The sequence below is a fragment of the Platichthys flesus genome, chromosome 19, assembly GCF_949316205.1.
Source record: "Platichthys flesus chromosome 19, fPlaFle2.1, whole genome shotgun sequence".
In the NCBI taxonomy this organism is placed as follows: domain Eukaryota; kingdom Metazoa; phylum Chordata; class Actinopteri; order Pleuronectiformes; family Pleuronectidae; genus Platichthys; species Platichthys flesus.
Genome location: NC_084963.1, coordinates 20,615,133 through 20,640,935, shown reverse-complemented (window position 1 = coordinate 20,640,935; position 25,803 = coordinate 20,615,133). Strand labels below are relative to the sequence as shown.

Sequence of the window (25,803 nt, the reverse complement as noted above, 5' to 3'; positions counted from 1 at the left end):
TCTTGCAGATATCTGCGCAGTTGTGACTTGGTCAACTTCATCTACATTCAGCTGGTTCTACCAATCAAATGTGGCTGCACCCTCTCCCTATGAGAAGTTGTTTTTCGCATGCTTCTCAGTGGTACAGTGCATCCGTAAAATATTTACAGCAGTTCACTCTTTCCACATTTTGTTATGTTACAGCCTTGTACCAACTGGATTAAATTAATTTTGTGAAATTTTGGCATATTTATAAAAAAAAAAAAGAAATGATAAAATCACATGTACATAAGTATTCACAGCCTCAAACTCAAAGCTCAGGTGCACCCTGTATCCACTGGTAATCCTTGAGATGCTTCTACAACTTGATTGGAGTCCACCTGTGGTAAATTCAGTTGATTAGACATAATTTGGAAAGGAACAAACCTGTCTTCATAAGGTCCCATAGTTGACAGTGCATGTCAGAGCCCAAGCCAAGCCATGAAGTCCAAGGAATTGTCTCTAGACCTCCGAATCAGGATTCTATCGGGCACAGATCTGGGGAAGGTTGCAGAAAATGTCTGCAGCATTGAAGTTCCCAATGAGCACAGTGGCCTCCATCATCCGTAAATCCGACAGAGCTCCTCAGTAAAAGGCACATGACAGCCGGACTGGAGTTTTCCAAAAGCCATCACAAGGACTCTCAGACCATGAGAAACTAAATTCTCTGGTCTGATGACACAAAGATTGAACTCTTTGGCCTGCAGGAAACCAGGCACTGCTCATCACCTGGCCAATACCATCCCTACAGTGAAGCATGGTTGTGGCATAATCATGCTGTGGGAATGTTTTTCAGTGGCAGGAACTGGGAGACTAGACAGGATCGAGGGAAAGATGAATGCAGCAATGTACAGGGACGTCCTAGATGAAAACCAGCTCCAGAGCACTCTGGACCTCAGACCTCGGCGAAGGTTCATCTTCCAACAGGACAACGACCCTAAGCACACAGCCGAGATAACAGAAAGTGGCTTTGGGACTACTCTGTGAATGTCCTGGAGTGGCCCAGCAAGAGCCAAGACTTGAACCCATTTGAACATCTCTGGAGGGATCTGAAAATGGCTGTGCAACGACGCTCCCCATCCAACCTCCAAGAGGTCCTACAAAAAAGAAACTGCCAAAAAATAGGTGTGCCAAGCTTTTAGCATCATACTCAAAAATACTTTTGACTGTGAATACTTATGTACGTGTTATATTTTGGTTGTTTATGATCCCCCAACAGATCTGGTGGCCCAATTGTCAGTGGCTTGGGTTGGGGTGCCACCTAAAACCTTTGACTAGCCTTGCGTCTAGCTTGTGCAGCCCGGGACTGTGATCGTGTGATACAGTTTTGAGGCTGACAGACAATGCACAGATGAGTTATAATGAATCCCTCTATTTTGGTGATTCATCAAAATTTGACGCCACGGTCACATCGTGTGACTTACACACAAAAAAAGAGGTAGTTTTAATCTCCATGTTGTTGAGATGAAACTCACTGTATTTTAATTTTTTTTTTTTTTTTCTTCATTGTTTTTATTGCAGTTTTTTGTTTCCATTCAACAAACAAACAGTGTCTACAAAACTAGACACAAAACAAACACAAAACATACATGAAAGCTCTTACATGAAGGATGAACATGTGGCATGATATAAGAGGTGGTGAATCTCACAGTACACGAATGACGTTCAAGTCCACAGCAGTCCTTTTAATAGGGTTGAGGAAAGGTCTGAACCGATATAGTCCAAAAATGGGCGCCACACTCTGTAGAACTGATCTACACTGTGATGTATGACGTTGGTAAGATATTCTAAAGGGATCAGTTCAAAAATTATTTTGCGCCAACCACAGACAGAAGGGACCTTGTCACTGATCCACTGCAAAAGAATATTTTTCCTAGCTGCAAACGTCAAAATATTATACAATCTTTTGTTGACTGCTGTTTTCAAACAGTCACTTGGGAGACCTAGAATCAGGGATATGGGGTCCATTCTTATATTAATATGAAAAATTCTCTCTGTTTCACTTATAACTTCAACCCAATAACTTTGAAGTTTATGTCAAGACCAGAAACAATGAGTTAAAGTTCCCACATCAGTTTTACACTTGAGACACAGAGGGGAGAGAGAGCGGTGAAGAAATGCCTGCGGTGAGGTGAAATATGTAATCTGTGTAAAATCTTAAGTTGTATTTCTCTTGTCCGAGTGCAAATTGAAATCTTTTTTGCAAGAGATCAAATGGTATCCCACTTGTCTTCATCTATGGTCACAGACAACTCCCTCTCCCACACACCTTTGACCCCCTGCGCACCAGTAGTAAAAAAAACATTAAGTACATGGTAAAATGAGCTCACAGACACTTTCAATTGTTGATAAAACAGAATCCTCTCAACAGCAGATATTTCAGGATGATCAATAAGGGTTGTGCTATGAGTGATATAATGCCTTATTTGCAAAAAGGGAAATAAATCTTGTTTGGACAATTTGTAGTTGTTAGTAAGCTTTTCAAATGACATAAGCTTATCATCTGACAATAGGTCACTGAGGGATTTAATATTCTTATTAGACCATTGTCGAAAACCAGGGTCCGAAGAACCTGGGGGAAAAGCAGGATTATTAATTACTGGGGTGAAAATGGATGTTATATTTGATCTTCTCTCAAGACGGCGGACAAGCCACCATGCTTTTAGAGTGTTGATTGTTACAGGGTTTGCACAGAAAGCTTTGATTTCTTTAAAAGTATTAAAAAATAATAGATCACTTAGTCTGCACTGAGATAATGCTGTCTCAATATCCATCCGAATGAAGTTTTACCCTTAACCCAGTCATTTACAAATCTTAAATGGGCACAAAGTTGGTACATTTTAATATTAGGTAAGTCCAGGCCACCCATCGAACTTGGTAGATGTAATACTGCCATCTTCCAGATAAAAGAGCTGAGCCACCCATTTATATCCTTCAACACCCTTTTAGAGAACAAAACAGGAATCATTTGGATAGGATACAATAACCTAGACAGCACATTCATTTTGACCAGGGCAATGCGTCCTAGCCAGGAAACAGGAAGTGACATCCATCGCTCTAGGTCCTGCTTAATTTTACAAAATAAGGGTGCAAAGTTGGCTTTATATAATTGATCAAAGGATGGTGTGATGAAGATTCCTAAGTATACAAACCCATTGGGAGACCATTTGAAAGGAAATGAAGGTACAGTAGTTGGTATTGTTGAAAGGGTACCAAGGGGAATAGCCTCTGATTTAGCCAGGTTGATCTTATAACCAGAAAAACAACTGAATCTGTCAATCACATCAATAAGACCTGGTACAGATATTTCAGGTTCGGTCAGAAGAATTAGAACATCATCAGCGTATAAGGTTATTTTTTGACACAGCTGTCCAATCACTAAACTGCGTATTATGGGTGTCACCCTTATGGCCTCAGCAAGTGGCTCTATGGCCAAAGCGAATAAGAGGGGCGATAGAGGGCAGCCCTGCATCACCCCTCTGTGAGTATTGAAATATTCAGACCTAAGTCCATTAGTCAAGACTGCTGCCTGTGGTCTAGTATAGATAATCTTGACCCATTTAATAAAGTTTTCCCCCAAACCAAATTTACCCAGTGTATACAGTAAGAAGGACCATTCAATTCGGTCGAATGCCTTCTTTGCATCGAGAGAAAGCACCAGACCATTAATAGACTCCTGCTTAAAAGCTATGATAGCACTCAACAAGCGTCTAACATGGTAGCTAAATTCCGACCCCTTACAAAACCTGTCAGAACACTTCCCCTTCTTTAAAATTAAGGATATATTGGCCTCCTTCAGTGTCTGTGGAAATTCTCCTGTAGTGAAGGAGTGATTGAACATATCAAGAAGAGGATCTACAAGAATATTTTGGAACTGTTTATAAAATTCACAAGAGAAGCTGTCAGGTCCTGGTGACTTTCCATTTTGTAATTTATTAATAGCTTTAAGCACTTCAGTTTTAGTTATGGAACTATTAAGGGCAGTCTTATGCTCTTCTGATAAATTTGGCAACGTCAATTGAGCAAAGAAATTGTCCATTAGTTGCTCTCCCTCTGGAGCTTGTTCGGAATAGTATAGGTTTTTATAAAAATTCTTAAAACAGTTATTTATCAGTTTATTTTCGTATACCTTATGGCCATCTTTATCAGATACAGCTGCAATAGTTTGGGACTCTGCACGTTTCTTAACAAAATAGGCAAGACATTTGCCTGGTTTATCTCCGTGCTCATAAAACCTCTGTCTAGTATATTTCAATTTCTTCTCTGCATCCCTGGTAAGAAGGCAATTTAGAGCTGTTCTGATTGCCGTGATTTCTTGCCACAATGGTGGTGATGGAGAGGCAATATATCCTTTTTCCTTATCCGTCAATTCACTCTCTAAAGATTTTTGTTTCTCCTGTCTTTGGCGCTTTTTTGTTGCAGAGTACGAAATAATTAAACCTCTGGCATAAGCTTTGCATGTTTCCCATAAGACGGAGGCATTGCTGGCCGATGAAGTGTTGATTTAAAGGAAATGCTTTAAGTTCAGTGGAGAAGTTGGAAGTAAATTCCTCATCTTTAAGGATAATGGTATTAAGTCTCCAGTGACGAGACTGATGTAATGCTGTTTTGAGATTAAAGTCTATAGTTACTCTTGCGTGGTCGGAAATAATATACTGGTTATGTCGCATGATAAAACTGAATATAAGTCAGTTCTTGGCGGAAAAAAATAATCAATCCTGGTTTGACACTTATGTGGGGCCGAGAAAAATGTATATTGTTTATCAGAGGGGTGGGTGCATCTCCAAACATCAATAAGGTCAAACTCCTCACATAGAGCATGGAGCGTGTTGGCCGGAGGAGAGGGGGGCGCGTTACTATGTGGAAATTTGTCAATAAGCGGATTTAATATTAAATTAAAATCACCACCAACAATAACAGTGGAATTAGAAAGGAATGGAGATAAGTCCAAAAACATTTTGGTAAGGAAGGTGACTGGGTGGGCAGGTGGAAAGTACACGTTCATCATTACAATATTCTGACCTTGCAAAATTCCTTTGATTATCACATAGCGACCATTAACATCCCTAACACAGTCAGATACTATAAAAGGTAGGTTTTTCCGGAGATCAATGTCTCGGCATCACCGACCCGCTTTGCCAAAGCCTGGATCTGAGATGTTTGTTCGCGTATATTAGCGAGCACAGTGTTAACTTTAACATCCAATGACTTTGTAATGTTGTCAGTTATTTTGCTCAAAGCCAGAAGAATACTTGGGTTAACAGCGCTCCCGGGCTCCTCGACCTCGGAAGCGCCATCCACCTCGTTAGCATCTTCGGGTTCGTCCGCAGCAGGCTCCATAGCGTCGCTAGCGTGCTCCTCCGAAGCAGTATTTTTCTTGGGTTTGGACCGAGGCATTCTCAGAAAATATTCATCCAGGCTCATAATAGACCTACTCCTACACTCGCTTATAACGTTTCACCAAGTGAACATGTATTTTTGACGGATATTTCAGTGAACCTCACCGGAGCTCAACAGGCAGGTGTTCACACTACGACGCCATCTTGCCAACCCACTGTATTTAAAGTGAATAGATGAAAGTTCAAGGAGGATCACAATCATTTTCTTTTACTAATACTTTTATCATTTAGTCAAATTGTAACCACATGCAACAATAACTAATCAACTAACAGTTTAACACCATTCATACGCTTTTAAATAGGCATGGTCATATTTGAAACCTAAAAATTATAAAAAAAACTGTAGACAAGCCTAATGTAAACAGGCATCCAGACCTTGTGGCATAACCCAGTTGATCCCCCAGCATTAACACTGTCTTTAGCGAGCTGCAAACAGAGGAAAATGTCCGGGGTCATTTCATGTCATGATCTTCATGACTGCCTGTCCAAAGATGATCGTTTTGTCAACTTTACATGACTGCTATGACTAGCGGCAGTTCAAGTCCAGTCTTCCTCATCTACATGCCAAAGTGTGCTTGGGCAAAATACTGAACCCTGAATTGCCCCACATACAATGCACTGTATGAATGTGTGAATGGCAATAACCTGTACTGTAAAGCGCTTTGAGTGGTTAGTGCTTTATATACTGTTTATAGACCAATTACTTCCTGGGACGCCTGCCTCACGATGGGTGGGGAATTTAAGTGCTCCCCACCCATGGTATGACAGAGAAGTTTATGTTCCGTTTATTTATTTATATTCCTTTTTCTATATTTTTCTGCGACCTGACAAAAGGTCTTTAAAAATGTGACTGTTAAATTAGTTCATCCTTGAGTTATTTATACAAATTTGGCACCAATGTTCACTTGGACTCACGGATGAACTGATGAAGATTAATATGTGCTCGTCAAAGTCAGTATGAACTCAAAAAAACATGTTTGGCCATGTCTCAAAAATAATTAGTTGGTCCATTGCCAATAAACAATAATAATAAAAAAAAAATTACATTATGGATTTCAGTTTAGGCAAGGGAGGTGATGAGACAGATCTGGGAGATTTCAGGGAGCATTTAAAGGGAACGAACCGTAATCCTTGATTTAATATCACCAGACAAATCATGACACACTTTGTAGAACTTCCATTTGTTATATTTGTCTTTCATGTTATAACAATGTCTCTGGCTCTTTTTTTAGTGCCCCAATGCCATACCTCATTGGAGTGCATTCCAGCATGATGGAGGTAACTGCATCTATCCATCTGTATCACAAGGAAAATAACAAAATTTCTGTTGAATCTGTTAATACAAAATATGTCCTGCCTTCTTATAGAGAGTTCGAGTGTTGGCTCTGGATGATGTGGTGGTCCTAAATGTAGACACAAACACATTGGATACTCCCTATAATGACCTAGAAAGCCTGCCCAATGATGTGGTGAGGAATAGTACACAACTTATTTCAAAAATAAGAAACAAGGTTTTTCATTGGGGATATAACCTTTCTCAGATAATACTGTATTCTAATGTCTGTGAGTTATTGCCCCACAGGTTGTGTCTTTAAAAAGTCGTTTGAAGAAGGTTTCAACAACAACAGGGGATGGAGTGGCTCTAGCCTTCCTCAAGAGTCAGGCAGCTCTGTTTGGCAGCTACAGAAACGCTCTGCACATTGAGTTGGTCGGTACATGGTGTACAAATGTAACATGAGTGATGCATGTTCATAGTCATGATGACATTGGTTCTTTCATGTGGGTTTGGTTTAATGGGAAACTTTATGTCACATTGACATGCCTAAATCAATTTAGCTTTATTTGTACAATATAAAATCCTAATATACATTATCTAATGTATTACGGGCACAATAACAATGGTGATTATAGGCAAATGATAATAATAATAACAGTGGATTATTCTGATCTAGATCATTCAGCAAATCATCATAGAGCAGTCTAGATTAGTGGCAGCATAACAAAGGGATGGTTCAAAGCTCACCAGAGCCACCACTAACTAAACGTTTTATAAAGAGGAAACATTTAAATGAAAACCTAAATGAGGAGAAGCCTTCTGAATCCAAATTGGGATTTGATTCCACAGGAGAGGGGCCTGGTAGCTGATGGCTCTTCCTAATATTATTTTGAATATACCATGGAGATTTTTATATAAGGAGAATTATTTTTGAATTATATTCTGGACTGATCGTTGTAGAGAAGCTAACAGAGGAGCAATGTGTCCTGGTCAAATTTTAAAAAACTCCAATGCTGGTTATGGTGGAACTATAGGCCAAGGTAATGCAATCCAAAGTAACTTCCCGCTCTGATTTTTGGTATGAGATTTCAATCAATCAATCAAATTTTATTTGTATTGCCCATATTCACAAATCACAATTTTTCTAGTAGGGCTTTAACATGGTGTGACATCCTCTGTCCTTAACCCTCAACACGAGTAAGGAAAAACTACAGAAACCATTTTAACAGGGTAACAAGAACGTAGAAACCTCAGAGAGAACAACATGTGAGAGATTCCTCTCCCAGGACGGACAGAAGTTTAATAGATGTCAAGTGTTCTATATATCAAGCAGTCCTGCTGCAATCATAGTCTATGGCCAGCAGCCAGCAGCCAGCAAGATCATGATCCACCATCAATATCGGATGCCACTATAGATGTATGTATGTAGGCTTCTTAAAGTCACAAAGTGCAGTTCAAGGCATCCAGGGAGTAACTTAAAAACATTCCTGAAGTCCTAAAGAGTTTTATCTGGCTCCATAGATGAATAAAGCAGGCTGTCATTTGCATGCAAATGGTCATGCATGTGGTGTATTATGATAACATTGCTTAAAAGCATATATACATTATAATGAAAAGTATCTCTCCAATTCCAAAACCTTGAGAACTTCCATGAATGGCATATGTGCATGGAAGAGTCACCAAGAGGGTGGTTGGGTCATCCATGATATGTTTTTTCATTGTCCTCCTCTCCAGAGATGTGACTTTGTTTATTTTTAGGGAGAGCCAATAACTTTCAATGAAGAAACATTTGTGAATCATCGTACCAGTGCCATGAGACAGTTCCTTCACAACGCTATTCAGCTGCAGCTCTTCAAACAGGTATACACACAGCTGATCATATTTTATAGTCATGAGGGCCTTCTCTGATGTAATACATTCCCCATTCTCTAAGGTCACAAGTGAAATTTAATTGATAATGGGTGCAATAACAGCATCATTGTTCACATTCTTGCTGGTTTACTTGTTTGTAAACCAGCATGTTTTCTGTACCAGGTTCTCTAGTTTTGAAGGTCCTTGTGAAGCTTATGTAATATATAAACAGAAACCATGGTGACCTATGAAGACATTACAAAATTGCTTATCTTGGCAAAGGAAACATCAGTGATTACAAACCTCACTTTAGAATGGGGGAACATGTTCTGAGTAAGAAATACTTAACTTAGAGTTATATTACCACTATAAACACTTGCAGTTTTGTGTTCTTTTAGATGTGAATAGAACATATTTATTAAGTGTTATAGAGGGAGAATGAAATCTCGGGTAACTACCACCTTATAAGGCCCATACTGAGCAAAGCATATAAAGATTGTAATTAACAACCTCTTTACTTACCATCATTAAGCAGTAATTAGGAGATTATTTAGAGGAAACTGTAAGTTAATGGCCTAGTAGTTGTCCCATCCAAATCTTACACTAACCTAAACCCTTAAAGAAAGTATTAGCCTTCTAACTGTCCTTAGATGTATTAAGGTCCAGGCCAAATATCCTTATAGTTAAGAAATATTCTCACGATATAAAATTGATTTTAAACCTAAAATCATCATCATAAAGACACACACAAACACTTTAATTTCACCATTTGTTTAACACCCTTCAATGTCATTGTTCCTCTCCAGTTCATTGATGGGCGTCTAGACTTGTTGAACTCAGGCGAGGGTTTCAGTGACATCTTTGAGGAGGAGATCAACTTGGGCGAATATGCAGGTGAGCCAGTTATGATGTGTTTGTGTCAAACGTCTCAAACAGTCCTACAGACAATAGAGCACTGAGTGCACCCATCATTTTTGTTGATGATACCACCCACACCACTATCTACTATCAGATCAAAAATACCTTATTTGAAGTAGAATTATGTACATCGTTAACTAGCTTCCATTGTTGGTGTTATCCCTTCTTTCTGCATCACTCCAAAATGTTACGCTCTGTAGATGTACATGTTACCCTTCCTCTCAATCTTCATCCCAACTGTGCCCTTTATCTTTTCAAGGATATCGCTTAGATCTGAGCACTCAGTTCACTTATGTGGTAAGGGGTTAAATAATGAGAGACATCTGAAAACACTGCTAACATGTGGCAGCATAACTTTACCACCTCATCCCCAGACTGAGACTCTTTCACGCATGTCATATGTGCTCAGTTTGGACCTGATCTCATCTGTGAAGAGAACGGGGTGCTGGTGGCAGCCCTGCCAATTCTGGTCTTCTCTGGCAAATCCCAATCGAGCTGAACAGTGCTGGAATCTATTTGACAGTTTGGTCAGAAACTTGCACACCAGTAGCATGCTGGAGGTCATCATGTAGTGGTCTGGCAGTGCTCGTCCTAAACCCCCTCACACAGAGGAGCAGATGTCCTGCTGCTGGATTGATGCCCTTCTACGGCCCTGTCCAGCTTTCCTTGTGTAACCGCCGGTCTCCTGGTGTCTCCTCCATGCTCTTAAAACTGTGCTAGGAGACACAGCAAACCTTTTTGCGACCATTTGTATGGATGTACCTTCCTGGAGCACCTGGATTACCTGTGCAACCTAATTAGACCGCAGGTACTGCCTCATGCTACCAGTAGTCACAAGGACAGTATCAGAACACAAAGTTAGAGAAGAATCAGTCAGGAAGGATAAGGAGAGAGCAATTGTCTGTTGCCATCTCTCTTGCCAGTTTGAATATGCGATATGTTTAATATTAATACGATTTTCTATCGAGTGAAAAAAAAGAAGATATGTCATCTTCCACGACACAAATAATAAAATAGCGACAGTATATTGTTGGCTTGTTGTGCTCACTAATGCCGAAACAATTCTGAAGATGTTTATGCAGCATTTCAAGGAAAAAGTCATTCTTAAAATTATAATACACATATTATTCACGATATCGAAAATGGAGATTAGAAATCAGCTCAGAAATCTCAGTTGCTTTCACACCAGCAGCAACAACAACTTATTCTTCAGTTTGCGGTTCTGTGTACTGTTATGAGCTTCAGTCAACTTTGAATAAACATCTCTTTGTGCAGCAGTGGTTGCGCAGCTTCAAGGTTCTGCAGACTATGGCCCAATCCCATTTCACCCCTTCTCCCTAGCCCTTAGCCCTTTCCAGTTGTGTGTAGGGGAAGGCTGTCCTGATCCTTGTTGGGATCAAGGGGAGGGTGATGTGTTAGGGCTGTGAAGCCCTCGTAACAGAGATTTTTCAGACCCACACTTCAAACAAGGGCTATGAGAATTTCACAGAAGCCAGACTGGCCAACAAAACAACACATTCCAAATAGGTGCGTTTAGAACAGACAGTGCACTAGTAAGATCAAAAGAACAACACTGCAACCAACACAAAGGCTGACTGCTAATATAGCAGTGGCTTTACAACAGATTACTGTTTTGAATGCTAGACTTTCTCAGTTTGTGCCCAGCATGCTCATTAGTTAATGTTATGTTGTTTCTCCTTTCTCCCACAGGAAGTGACAAGACCTACCACCAGTGGCTGTTCACTGTAAAGGTGAGCTAGTCTGATAGCTTTTACCCACACAGACAGCACATCATTACACCCATTTATGCCATTTAGTTTGCCCTTTATGAAAGCAAGGAATAAGGATGTAAGTAAGGGCATACTGTATGTTAGACATCTATCTACACAACACATATTTCCAGAAAAACATTGGCAACATCTGTTGTTCAGATTCTCACAAATTTCACAGTAGACATTTTTTGTTTTTTCTTCAGGAAATTACTCCTAATGATTATGTTGACTTACTGACCTTGACCACTATACCTAAGTGGAATTTTAATGTATTGAACCCCAAAATAGTCAAAAAGAAGGAAAATCTTACTTCCCTGTCCTGGAATAACTCAATGTTGTTACCAAACTGATTCTCCATACCTGAGGTAACTAATTTTTTTTGTCTTATATACCATTTATAAACCAAAAATATACGAAAAAGGATTACCTTAATGATTATATCAGGATCATAGGTTTCAGAAAAGCACACCTAATATAATTATTGGGTCAAAGCTGAATTACGATGCAACCTTGACTCTGGCGGGTCATAATTTTGTTGCACGTTTAATGTTCAAAATACAAATTGTTTGAAAGTAGATGGTCTTTGTGACTTTACAGGTAAACACAAAGTCATGGGAGTGTAAAGTATCCCCCAAAAAAATTCATCATATACATTAACAACAGTGGCCTAGAACCTTGACTCTCTGCTTACTTAATTGCATACACCCATTTAAACTACTCACTCATCATCATCACTCACTCATCGTCATCCGCTTATCTGGGGTCGGGTCGCGGGGGGAGCAGCTCAAGCAGGGGGCCCCAGACTTCCCTTTCCCGCTCCACCTAGTCCTGGGTCTTCCCCGAGGTCTCCTCCCCACTGGACGTGCCTGAAAAACCTCCCAAGAGAGGCGCCCAGTGGGCATCATTACCAGATGCCCGAACCACCTCAGCTGACTCCTTTCTAAGTAAAGGAGCAGCGGCTCTAATCCGAGTTCCTCACGGATGACTGAGCTTCTCACCCTATCCCTAAGGGAGACGCCAGCCACCCTTCTGAGAAAACTCATCTCGGCCGCTTGTACCCGCGATCTCGTCCTTTCGGTCATCACCCAGCCCTCATGACCATAGGTGAGGATAGAAACGAAGATCGACCGGTAGATCGAGAGCTTTGCCTTGCCGCTCAGCTCTCTTTTCGTTACAACGGTGCGGTAAAGCGAACGCAATACCGCCCCCGCTGCTCCGATTCTCCGGCCAATCTCACGCTCCATAGTACCTTCACTCGCGAACAAGAGCCCGAGGTACTTGAACTCCTTCACTTGGGCTAAGGACTCATTTCCTACCCGGAGTAAGCAATCCATCGGTTTCCTGCTAAGAGTCATGGCCTCAGATTTAGCGGTGCTGATCCTCATCCCAGCTGCTTCACACTCGGCTGCCAGCCGATCCAGTGAGTGCTGAAGGTCACAAGCCGATTATCCAATGAGGACCACATCATCCGCAAAAAGCAGTGACGAGATCCTCAGACCACCGAACTGCAACCCCTCCCCACCAAGACTACGCCTCGATATCCTGTCCATGTATATCACAAACAGGATTGGTGACAAGGCGCAGCCCTGGCGGAGACCAGCACCCACTGAAAACGAAACTGACTGGCTGCCGAGGACCCGAACACAGCTCTCGCTTTGGGAGTACAGGGATTGGATGGCCCTGAGGAGAGACCCCCTTACCCCATACTCCCGCAGCACCTCCCACAGTTTCTCCCGGGGGACCCGGTCATACGCCTTCTCCAGATCCACAAAACACAAGTGGAACGGATGGGCATACTCCCAGGCCCCCTCCAGGATCCTTGCGAGAGTGAAGAGCTGGTCCGTAGTTCCACGTCCGGGGTGAAAACCGCATTGTTCCTCTTCAATCTGAGGTTCGACGATCGGCCGAACCCTCCTTTCCAGCACCTTGGAGTAGACTTTACCAGGGAGGCTGAGAAGTGTGATACCCCGGTAATTGGTACACACTCTCTGGTCCCCCTTTTTGAACAGGGGAACCACCACCCCGGTTTGCCACTCCTTTGGCACTGTACCCGACTCCCACGCGATGTTGAATAGGCGTGTCAACCATGACAGCCCCTCAACACCCAGAGCCTTTAGCATTTCTGGCTGGATCTCATCAATCCCTTGGGCTTTGCCACTGCGGATATGTTTGACTACCTCAGTGACCTCCACCAGGGAAATTGACGACGAAACACCATCAACCTCGAGCTCTGCCTCCAACATAGAGGGCGTGTTATTCGGATTCAGGAGTTCCTCAAAGTGTTCCTTCCAACGTCCGACGACCTCCTCAGTTGAGGTCAACAGAGTCCCATCCTTACTGTACACAGCTTGGATGGTTCCCCGTTTCCCCCTCCTGAGGTGCCGGATAGTCTTCCAGAAACACTTTGGTGCCGACCGAAAGTCCTTCTCCATGGCCTCTCCGAACTTCTCCCACACCCGCTGCTTAGCCTCCGACACGGCAGCAGCTGCAGCCCTTCGGGCCTGTCGGTACCCTGCAACCAAGTCCGGAGTCCTCCAGTATATCATATCCCGGAAGGCCTCCTTCTTCAATCGGACGGCTTCCCTGACCACCGGTGTCCACCACGGTGTCCGAGGGTTACCGCCCCTTGAGGAGCCTAAGACCCTGAGGCCACAGCTAGCAACCGCAGCTTCAGCAATGGAGGCTTTGAACACCGCCCACTCTGGCTCAATGCCCCCAACCTCCACAGGAATGCCAGAAAAAATCCGCCGGAGGTGTGAGTTGAAGATACCTAGGACGGGGGCCTCCTCCAGACGTTCCCAGTTCACCCGCACTACTCGTTTGGGCTTACCAGGTCTATCCTGAAATTTCCCCCATTCCCTGATCCAACTCACAACCAGATGGTGGTCGGTTGACAGTTCCGCCCCTCTCTTTACCCGAGTGTCCAAAACATGCGGCCTCAGATCAGATGACACAATCACAAAATCGATCATTGATCTTCGGCCTAGGGTACTCTGGTACCAGGTACACTTATGAGCACCCTAATGTTCGAACATGGTGTTTGTTATGGATAATCCATGACTAGCACAGAAGTCCAATAACAAACGACCGCTCGGGTTTAGATCAGGGAGGCCATTCCTCCCCACCACGCCTCTCCAGGTGTCTCCATCGTTGCCCACGTGGGCGTTGAAGTCACCCAGCAGTACTACGGAGTCCCCTACTGGAGCCCCATACAGGACTCCATTCAGGGTCTCCAAGAAGGCCGAGTACTCTGAGCTGCTGTTTGGTGCATACGCACAAACAACAGTCAGAGTTTCCCCCCCTACAACCCTTAGGCGCAGGGAGGCGACCCTCTCGTCTACCGGGGTAAACTCCAACACCGCGGTGCTCAGCCGGGGATTTATGAGTATCCCCACACCCGCCCGGCGCCTCACGCCCTCGGCAACTCCGGAGAAGAATAGAGTCCAACCCTTATCCAGGAGTACGGTACCAGAGCTGAGACTGTGCGTGGAGGTAAGCCCCACCAGATCTAACTGATAGCGCTCCACCTCCCTCACAAGCTCCGGTTCCTTTCCCCACAGTGAGGTGACGTTCCACGTCCCCAGAGCCAGCTTCTGCCGCCCGGGTCTGGTCCGTCGAGACCCCTGACCTTCGCTGCCACCCATGTGGCTGCGCACCCGACCCCAACGGGTCTTCCCACAGGTGGTGGGCCCATGGGATGAAGAGAGGGGGGGTGCCACGTAGTTTGTTCGGGCTATGCCCGACCGGGCTCCGTGGCAAACCCGGCCACCAGGCGCTCGCCATCGAGCCCTCCGTCTGGGCCTAGCTCCAGACGGGGGCCCCGGGCTTCCTCCGGGCCGGGTCACATCTCCTCTTTTTCCGTTATTCATTGAGGTTGTTTGAACCATTCTTAGTCTGGCCCCTCACCTGAGACCACTCTGCCATGAGAGACCCTACCAGGAGCACAAGGCTCCAGACAACACAGCCCTCAGGTTCATAGGGACACGCAAACCTCTCCACCACGATAAGGTGACGGTTCCAGGAGTTTAAACACCCATTTAAACTAATGAATTCCAATATAACAACTCTGCCTCTTACTCTACTTTGGCAAAGCTTGTAATGTCCCGTTTTGTTAACATTTTGTGAGAAAGGTTAATTAAAAAATGGTTTGTTCGAGACTGCATTACAATATTTCTCCTCAGATACTCGAGCATTACAGACAGTAATCCATCAATTCATTGACCTTCCAGTATGCTACAAAGTGTTTATTCTAATCAATGCTGTAAATACCCTTATGTTTCTGAGTTCTCCATTACATGTGGCATCTTTTGCAGTTCTGTCCGTCCTGGGAAATGGATCCCTCAAATGTGGCTCTTTCTGAGGTTTCTACGTTCTTTTTACGCAACAGGTTAAGAAGCAGATGTGATTTGCCCAGAGGTCCAGCAATTTGTTATGGTTCCCCTGAGTCAGAAACGTCATGCTTGAGTGACTAAGAATGCGCTTCCGTATCCCTCTCTCGTCACAAGCGAAATGGGAGTCTCTCTTCCATGATCCTTGTGCTACTTTGACCAAAATATGTTACAGATATTTCATTAAGAACCCAAAGAACCATATCAACTTGTGGTAAAATGGGCATAATATGTCCCCTTTAAGTTAATCAGACTTAGGGTGTAAGGGCATGGCCTGTCAAAATTAGACTTTTTGATGCCTAATTACAATGCCACCATGGAGTTGATCATGTTTTACAGAACGTCGATGCACATCAATTCCAGTTATTGTGAAGTTCTGTGTTTCTAGCTCTTTCCATCTCACTTGAATTTGAGCCGAGGCGGCAGACACCAAATTAAAAAAACAATAGGGTTCTGGCCCTTCAGGCCTCAAACTCTAATAATAACAAACCGGAGTAAAAACAATTGATTTTGGCCCTTCAGGCCTCAAATCCTTATATCAAACTTGATTCAAAACAATAGGGTTCTGGACCTTCAGGCCTTAACACCTAGTAATAGGGGAGAAAAACGGAGTAAAAACAATAGGGTAGTGGCCCTTTAGGCCTGGAATCAATCAATCAACCAAATTGTATATGTATAGCGAGTATTCACTAATCACAATTTGTCTCATAGGGCTTTAACAAGGTATGACATCCTCTGCCCTTAACCCTCAACAAGAGTAAGGAAAACAACAACAAAAAATTTTGTACAGGGTTATAAGAACGTAGAAACCTCAGAGAGGGACACATGTAATGTGAGGGAATCCCTCTCTCAGGACGGACAGAAGTTCAATAGATCTCAAGTGTAATGGAGAACATCAGAAAGATAATGGTTCTTGCAGCATCGATTAGAATAAAAACTTTGTAGCATACTGGAAGGTAAAATAATTGATTGATTATTGTCAGTAATGGTCGGGTATCTGAGTAGGAATATTGTATATCAAGCAGTCTTGTTGTAATCATAGTTCATGGTCAGCAGTCACCACGATCAGGAACCACCATCATGATCGGATCCACCATAGTCCACAGTCATGATCCACTGCCGACATCAGGATCCACCATCAGCTGCCACCTCGATCATGGTCCACCACCACTATCAGATGCCAGCACGATACAGGATCCGCCATTATGAACCATAATAATAAATGAATACCTATCTTGGATTGTCAATCACATTTTACAGATTTATCTATGAAATAGGTCACTGAGTATTCTTAATTGTAATACAACTAATAAATGTAATATGCTAAATTTTTTAATAGTATACATCTGCTGAGCAGCACTCCAAATAATAGAAAAAACTGTCAAATTGAATATAATTCAACAGCAAAACAAAGTACATCGTTCAGAATGATTATACATTTTAAACTTCTCTTCAACAACAGTTAACATCAAATGTAACATTAAACCCTCACGAAGTTCACATAACTGTTGTATTAGCAAGATGTACCTAAATACTCATCCTATTGTAGATGTAGTTCATTCTATTCAAAAGTTGTTTTGTTTATAAGGAATACCACATACTCTAGCTGCGCCTTGTTGATCGTAAGACCTTTACTATTGCTCTCATACAGTATGTTTATTTGCCATTTGAAAACAGACTTTTCATCATACTCAATCACAATGTTATACATATCATGCATATCATTTATTATGGCCTAGTCATTAAATTTTTGTTGAATGTTTTTCTTCCAGAGAGGGGGTGGTGCTATCTTCAATACAGTGAAGACAAAGGCAAACCCAGCCATGAGGACTGTTTACAAGTTTGTAAGCATATCCTTGGATTCTGTTTAAAGCCTAAAAATGTGTTGTTTGGTAGAAATACAAATGGCAGTGATCTGGCTTTATTTATGTTTGTTTGACAGGCCAAAGACCATGCAAAAATGCGTATTAAAGAAGTCAAGAGCCGGCTAAAGCAGAAGGTAAGTAGCTTTATCACCACCTAGATGCACTAATCAAGATCATGTTTTGTTCTGTAACATTGGTTTGACAGCAGCAAAGGTGACAGTGCTTGATCTTTGCCTCACAAAAAAAAATATTTTATCACCACCCAAACTCACCTTAACTACCTTAACTGAATCTCATCACCACAGCTACAGCGTGCCACGTCCCTCCACCTTCTCTTGCATTGCCATCACTTCTTTCAACCATGTCAACTTCCACCTTCCTGTGTCCCCTCTCTTTAGGAGCAAGCAGAAAATGGCTTCTCTACAGGAGTGTCATCAGTCATCAATGATGAAAGCGCAACAAGTATTGTCTCCCCCCCAAGTGGAGTCCGGACGGAGGGTGGACAGCAAACCTGGGACGACCACAGGGCAATCACTGTGCACTTTGGACAGGTTGGCAGAATTTAGGAGGAATGTGGTAAAGTGAAAATCTGGAGAGAAAGAATTTTAAAGAGCTGAAATATATGAATCAGGTGTTTGAACAAAGTTTGGGCAATATAATCAGTGTAATACCATGATATCTGTAATACCTAATACCAAGTTTTCTCAAGTTTATCTGTTAAATTAAAACACCCTTTAACTACTATAGTGATATTATAGACCAGGAGTATCCTAAATCCGACAGGGATTGACGGGGCAATAGGGCTGCAATAATTGTAAATGCATTTGCTGTAGTTTTCAGTAATGTTCCCTAGAAAACACTATACCTGCAATGAAAGTCTGTCTCAAACAACAAAGCTATTCAGTTAGCAATAATATGTATTTTAGGCTGCTATGCACTGTGTTGACTTTTTTCAGACTTACAGAAGTGTTGTGAAAGGGAAGGGGTTAAGGTGAAGCTGTGTAAGGCTTTGTTAAGCTGCATTTTTAATACAAATAACTCACTTTTGCTCTGCCACACACACACACACACACACGTCTCTCTAGTTTTGAGGACACTTAGTGACATAATACATTCCCTAGCCTCTTACCATAACCTTAACCATCACAACTAAATGTCTAAGCCTTACTCTGAACTTAATTTTAACCCTAGAACCAATTCTTAACCCTCTAACAGCCCATCAGACTGTGGACTGTCTTAATTCACTAAGCAGACTCTCTTTGGCAACATTGAAAATAGTTTTTTGTATAAGTGAGGATCTTTCCTGATTTGTCAGATGTTGAAATAATGCATTAACACTTTCACATTGTTGCAGTATTAATATAACAATGGGACTCTCTGATGAGTTAGTATGTGTACTGTTCTTTGCCCGCTAAGGTTTTGACATCATTTATTTGCTTCCACAGGATCAGCCACCTGTGTTGTTGAAAAGACCAAAAAGCAATCTGAGTCTGGAAACCAGCCTTGAACAGTAAGCCTACTTCCATTTTGTCCCCCTGATCATGACGTAGCTAAGATCAAGCTTGAAGAAACACCATTTAAATATTTGGAAAGACAGTGCATAGATAAAAAAAAAAAAAGGCTGAGTGTGTTGTGGCTGTGGCTGAGGGGTAGAGTGGTCGTCCTCCAACCTAAAGGTCGGCAGTTCGATCCCCAGTCTGACCCATCTGCATGCCAAAGTGTCCTTGGTCAAGATGCTGAACCCCGAATGGCCCCCCATAGAATAACAAAGTGCTTCGTATAGATGCACTTTATGAATGGGTGAATGTAAAACTGTACTATAAAGCGCTGGTCATCAAGACTGGAAAAGTGCAATATAAATACAAAACCATTTTCAATTTACCATATTATGTTGAGCTTTTATACAAACACATACCAATCATTTTTAAAGGTTGTCTTCAGTTTAATGATAAAGAAATGTGTTACCAAGCAAATATGTTTACCTAAATGCCAGTAAATCTACAGTCCCAAAGACCGTGAAGAAATACAGGAATGTGAGAAAGTAGAACGTGTTGAGCAGCCATATGCAACCAGAACAACTTCATTGCACCTAGAGGTTGTTTTTAAGATTCTTAGATTTTATAAAAATTGTCTTTATTCAGTGTTTGGTTAATGTTTTTAATTTCGTAACCTGGGACATTTTTGGGTTTCGCTAGCTCTTGAACTTTAAAAACCTGTAAGCATCAAAGTTGAATGACTTTCCATGAAAACAGATAGTTGTTGTATCTCAAACATACAAGGTCGAATCTACTCCAAAATAGGAAAAGTCTTGATTTTTACATGTCTTACACTTCGATATAGTCCTCTTATTCGGTTGACTATAACCAAGTCAGATTTTGTGAGCTGGGCCTCAAGACATTGATGGGGTCTTGGTATCTCCTCCATTCTGCAGTCCATGCATTTATCTTATGGTTTGGTGCAGTGCTTGCCCTTGGATTCCTAGAACTGTGAGCAACCTGATGGTGAAACTTGCAATCAAACCCTTGCAGCCAACTTCCACAGGGCAAACTATTATTTTCCAGTAACTTTGTTCTGCTTCCGTTTCCATCTCTGCATACTCTCCTCTTCCTCTCATTTTCGTCATAAACAGCATCCTCCTAGGGCACTGTTGATTCTACGCTGTAAACTTGCGCAGGGTGTTGAAACAGAGTACCAGGTCTGTTCTTAAGGTGGTGGTGACAATGTGTGCTAGGACTAAAAGCCCCTGGCAGCATTTCCAAGTCTTGGGTTTGTACTAAGCGGTAAGGATGTGTCTGAGGGTAGCTGGAGTTGAGCATAGTGGACAGTATGGATCGTCGTTAAGCCACAGCTGGAGGTTTTGAGTGAAGGAAGGAGGTTGCTCTACTCAGGTAGCTAATTTTGCATCCATTTTCCAGAGGTCCTTCCTGTTAAAATTCCTTCTAAAAAAACAACAACACTAAACTGGTTTGTGGAGGAATCCTACCACGGTGTGGTATTTCTAGTCCCTATTTTCATGTTCTTAACTGTTATTTTTTTATGTATTTAATGTATATACATTTGATGAAATATGACTTTCCTGTTTTCTTTCCTCTTCTCACCATAGCTCTATCCGTCCTACTCGTCACTACACAGTCTTTCTCTCTGAAGATTCATCTGGAGATGAGCTCCAGTTCGACAATAACTCCATCTCTGGGTTTCCTGACAGCTTTCTCTTCTCTGTTCCTTTTGAGTGGTCACCTCTGTACGCATCTTTCTATTTGGCTTTGCACTGTTATCTGATGAATAAGCTTTTCTCAAGTAATCTCTCTTTTCTGTTGATGTACATGTGTTTCAAAGCTTCACAATGAGCTATTATGGCCATGGTATAGGGATACATTGCATCAGCTTTTGATTATAGGGTTAAGAGTAGAACTCATTCATATCTGTGCTTGTGATAAAGGTCTTAATAAGGTCAAAAACCCTACCTGAAAGTCAATCTCGCAATTGTGTATGAAGGCCGGAGGTGGCAGAAGTAGTCACATTATTTACTTAAGTAGAAGCACAGATCCTTGTGTAAAAAAAAGACTGGTAAAAGTAGAAGTACTGATTCAACACCTTTACTTAAGTAAAAGAAATAAAGTACAGGCTCTGAAATATAGAACAAAAGTAAAAAAATATTTTCAACTTCAATGATACACAATATCATTTTATAACTCGACAAAACAAACATTCTTTAACAACGTGCTTATTGCTGGTACAGAGAAAAAGTCTAGTTTTGCTGCAAGTCAAATTTCAGACAGAATAATAAAAGCGGAACTGTACCGAGGTCCTGCATGAGCACCTGGATAATTTTTGATAAATGGATGGGGATTGTCCTTGCGGACGCTTAGGGTTTCACCCAAATATTCACTTGTACTCTAGGATGAACTGATTCAAATTGTGGTGGTCAAATGTCAAGGTCAAGGTGACCTCTCAAAACACATTTGTCACCTTGTGCAGTTGATATCTCAACCTGACAGTCGATCTCTCAATTTTGCATGAAAGCCACTGTCTTTTGTACAGAACTGACAGTACAGTTGTGTGAATGAGGAAACACATATACCACTAGAGATGATAAATAAATAAATTTAGTTTTGTCTAGCTATGCCTTTAAAGGTATATAGATAGAAAAAATATATATATTAAATGCCTTCATTCTGTTCCTGTGGTATCATCCAAGTGTCCGTAAGCCACTACATTCAAATTTGACTAAAAGCAACATCCTGCTGCTACCCGAGGTAGCAATATTAGCTAAATTAATGATGCTACCTCGCACCATGCACATACTCTTGGGCAAGAGTTTTTGTGCAGTATGTGTAGTGTGTGCGGAGGATATTATATTTCGCCAAAATTATGGCCTGGATATTCCAGGAAAACGAGTAATGGTTCCCGGATCTTTTTTGGGTTGATTTTTCGACCCATGGAGCCTCTAGTGTGTGTAACCATAATCAATCACTGTCCTTGCAGGCCACAGCCATACCGCTCCCTGAAGGAAGGAGAGTTGAGAGAAGCTGATGATCCTAGTATTGGGGCTGAGAGTCACACTGCTCCTCCCAGCCCAGTCAATGAGAAGTTCTCCAATGTCAACTTGCTTGGGGATATATTCAGCTGCCAAGATGAGCCTGACATCCAACCAATTACCTTAGCCAAAAGTCTTGAGGACCTGAGGATTCCCAAAGACCCTGGGGAGCTACAAGCTACATTTACTTACCAGGTCAGTGGCAAGTTTGTTCTGCAGCCAAGAATGGCTTAAAATCATTTTGTTATGTTAATTCCTGAAATAATAACAAGAACTTTCGGATAAAACATCTTTCTTATTACCAAGAACAAAATACCAACTAATGTTTCTACGTGTCAATTCTTGGGGCATTTTTCTCCACAGTGATAAAACAGACAGGAAACGGGAGAGATAGGAGTATAGAGAAGGGGTATGACAACAAAGGTCCATGGCTAGAATCAAACCATGAACCTTATCATCTTATCCACCTCCTGGATGTCTATCAAATGTTTTGGGGATGTTTCATGGTCCTGAGAAGATGATTTCTTATGGTTGTTGTTGACCAAAAAGCATTCATCCGACATCAGTGCAATATAAATTTATAACAAAGTATGATCTTGAAATCTCAATGAATTCTGAAAGTTTTCATCAATCAGCATTAGTAGAGCGCTTTGCCACTTTATTTCTGAAAGTTTTACTTTTCCTTCATTAGCAATTGTTGTCTGAATTACGTTTTCTGTTTGCAGCGGATGGACCTGTGTGTCGATGAAAACTCTCAAACATTTCCAGGCCTCAAGCTCTCTAAGCCTTATAATAAGCTATGGAGTATAGGGCCTAATGAACCGACCTTGCCCATTTTTGCACCTCCTGCCTGTGATGCGGGTGCATTTATACAACTTCCTATGCAGACAGAAGCCCACTCCCCAAGCCATGAAAGCTCTGAACTGGGTTCTGACCCTTTCACGCCTTCCACCCCTGGCAACATTACCATCCCACGTCCCCATGGAAGAAAGACACCGGAGCTTGGTTCTGTCCTTGCACCCCCCATGGCCCAGTCACGCTCTAAAGCAGTAGAAACTGGTGAAGCAAGTACTGCATTTGGGGGGAAAGAGTTTAGGCAAGCTCTGAGCATGACCACAGATGGAGAACTGCTGGAGTCCACCAACATAGCTGAGGGCAGTATAGATCTGATAAGCCTGCTTGACCCCCTTAATAGCTCAGCAAATAGTGACTCCACTTCACTTAAATATGGGGAATGCATTGGCATTTCGCCATCTTCCTGCAAACCAACACTTCCACCAAGGTCTTACCCACAGGGCTTACCTATTTTCCCAATGCATCCTCACATGTCACTTAACCCTTTTGTCCAGTCTCTGCAACCAACCTCCCCTCAAATGCATTATTCACTAACTGCAAGAAGGAATCCCTTCAGTACAGTGTGTGGGCCTCCAGTAGGCTCTTACTTACACTCTTCAACCCAGCCACAGTCCATTTCTACACTATCAGGGCTTTACAGACATCATTCACCAGGCAGTTCAACTCTGCCACACAGCTATGGACCGCTCCAGTCAACCTTCTCCTCCTCAGAAACCTCACTGCTTCACTCCTCTGCCAGCAATCATGCCCTTTCCAACCTGGCAGACTCAATGTCTGTCCCCAGTACAGCTATGAACTTGGTGGTAAAGCCTCTTTCTTCAGAGGCAGACAGCCAGAAGAGTCGGGATCCTTTTGGGGACCTGATGACTATGGTCAAGCCAGCTACACCCCCAAAAAAGAAGGTGGAGGACCTTCGGAGGAGGTGGGAAACGTTTGACTAAAGTCTGTTAAGGTGCCCTCTCTGTAACTACACAAACTTCCCTCACTATTGGATCCAAACCTATTGCATTTACTGACACATTAGCCATAATACACTCTGTTCTGCTTACGCAACTCACTATCATAGAAGGATTATAGCTTTACCTGGCATGTAACACTTGCTGTGGAATGCAACTTTAAAGTTCTGTAAGAATTGTCTCATCCTCAATTCTTAAATGTTTGTTTTGTAATCAATGTGAACTCATGCTGGGTAAAGAAAAAAAAAGAGTAGATGACATATGTGCGTTATGCCAGTTTAACGTTTATGATTTGTAAAGTAATGTCTACCAGAAATGGTAAATACAATACTTATAGGAATCAAAAGCTAGATGAAACTTGTCAGGATTAATAAAGCTAACTGTAACATTGAAGGGAAATTCAGGTAGCAAGTAGTTGCTGTTGCCAACTTTATTAGACTGATTTGGCAAAGGGAGACAGGGTGTATATGGCTCTTATGAACATGTATGTTTTTTTTCCAGTGCAATCTGAGTTGATGGTGCCTGAACATCTTTCTTCTGATGCTGTCCATTTGGCCATGGCAACCAGAGAAGCAACACAGAGGAAAACTATGTTAATTTTAATATCTAAGTTACTGAAGAAGTGTAAACATTCTCAGGGTTCATTATGAAACTGTAGCGGGTCAAACACGGTAAATACATGGTCATTCATTGTCGTCCAAGACCCGTTCACATTGACACTGCTAAAGAAATGTGGACACAAAAGTCCCAGTCCTCCTTAAAATGGTCTGAATTATAGGATATTGTTTCCCTTGTGAATGTGAGCATATACTTGTCCTCAGTGCATCTTGGGTATGTTTGCCTGTACTTAGAGCTCTCCATTGTGATCAGATCACTCAGGACAGATGTTAATTCCAGGTCTTAATGCGATCTCTGTTTGCAGCCAGTCAGTAGTTGCTATGTCAGAGCAACCCCTTGGTGCATCCATCTGAAGTATATCAGCAATATTTGAGCAACCGCCATTTAATTTCGGTTCTTTAATTATCTCTTAATGTAGAAGTTTTACTTATTATTCGGAATCTGCCTTTACTTATGTGAAATTAATATTGTACAAACAAAAAAGGGATTCACGGGAAACTACAGATCCACTGGACATGATGCACTCATTAGTGCAGTTTTACCATGTGAAATGACTTTGTTAAATGACTAAATATAGCATACCAAAATGAAATGTCTCAGCACTGTCGTTGCATAATGTACATTAATTTGCCCCTAATGATTAATAAAGACATAATCTTATACAGACCTCTTTGTCCTATATAATGGTAAGTGGTCTGTATTTATTTAGTTATTTTCTAGTTTGATGAACTCAAAGCAATTTACAGTCCATGTTTCCCACCTTTTCACACACAAATTTACACAATGCATCTATGTGAAGCTCTCTTTACCACGCATCACTGGTACACTGCTGGCACAGCTGTCAGTGGCATTTTGGGGTAGAATATTTTACCCAGGGACATTCGGAACGGGGGAGACAGGGATCAAACTGCTGTTAATGGATAACCTGAGCCCCAGCTTCCCTCTGATTAATATGCTCCACTATTAAAACATCATGCCATTAAATCAACCCTTACATCTAGAAAATTCACAATCAGATTCTTGACAAATTCTACCAAAATCTAAAAATAGATAAAGTCTTAGAATATAATGTATTACAATTTTGCTAATTGGTAGACACATTTATAATGAAAACATTTACTGTCAGTTTAACAGTGATTCGTGACTTTTGCTGCAGACTGTGATTTCATGATTTTCGTCTTGTGTGGCTAAAGTGTACAAATGTGCATTAAAATCAGAGTTGATGAATCATTAACTGCAACAGAAGGCCTTTAGTTACGTTGGGAGGAGCTGTCGTGATAAAACACAACACACACAAATATACACACAGCTTTCGCTCCACTAAGATCAACAGAAAAAAGAAATGTGTGT

At 41.8% G+C, this 25,803-nt stretch overlaps 1 protein-coding gene across 4 annotated transcripts in view; it reads left to right on the top strand.

The window, feature by feature from the left end:
• dennd1a (DENN/MADD domain containing 1A) overlaps positions 1-25,113 on the top strand; it is an 80,523-nt gene extending 55,410 nt beyond the window's left edge. For 2 of the 4 annotated variants that reach the window (XM_062413227.1, XM_062413230.1), the window contains exons 11-23: positions 6,650-6,695; positions 6,785-6,886; positions 7,000-7,125; positions 8,452-8,553; positions 9,351-9,438; positions 11,173-11,213; positions 17,395-17,466; positions 17,565-17,621; positions 17,886-18,038; positions 18,933-18,997; positions 20,591-20,728; positions 21,973-22,219; positions 22,750-25,113. In XM_062413227.1, the coding sequence (XP_062269211.1) occupies positions 6,650-6,695; positions 6,785-6,886; positions 7,000-7,125; positions 8,452-8,553; positions 9,351-9,438; positions 11,173-11,213; positions 17,395-17,466; positions 17,565-17,621; positions 17,886-18,038; positions 18,933-18,997; positions 20,591-20,728; positions 21,973-22,219; positions 22,750-23,820 (2,308 nt within the window). In that variant the 3' untranslated portion in view covers positions 23,821-25,113. The remainder of the gene's footprint in view (positions 1-6,649; positions 6,696-6,784; positions 6,887-6,999; positions 7,126-8,451; positions 8,554-9,350; positions 9,439-11,172; positions 11,214-17,394; positions 17,467-17,564; positions 17,622-17,885; positions 18,039-18,932; positions 18,998-20,590; positions 20,729-21,972; positions 22,220-22,749) is intronic. The other 2 variants (XM_062413228.1, XM_062413229.1) reach the window with 2 other exon arrangements.
• Positions 25,114-25,803: the final 690 nt, after the last annotated feature.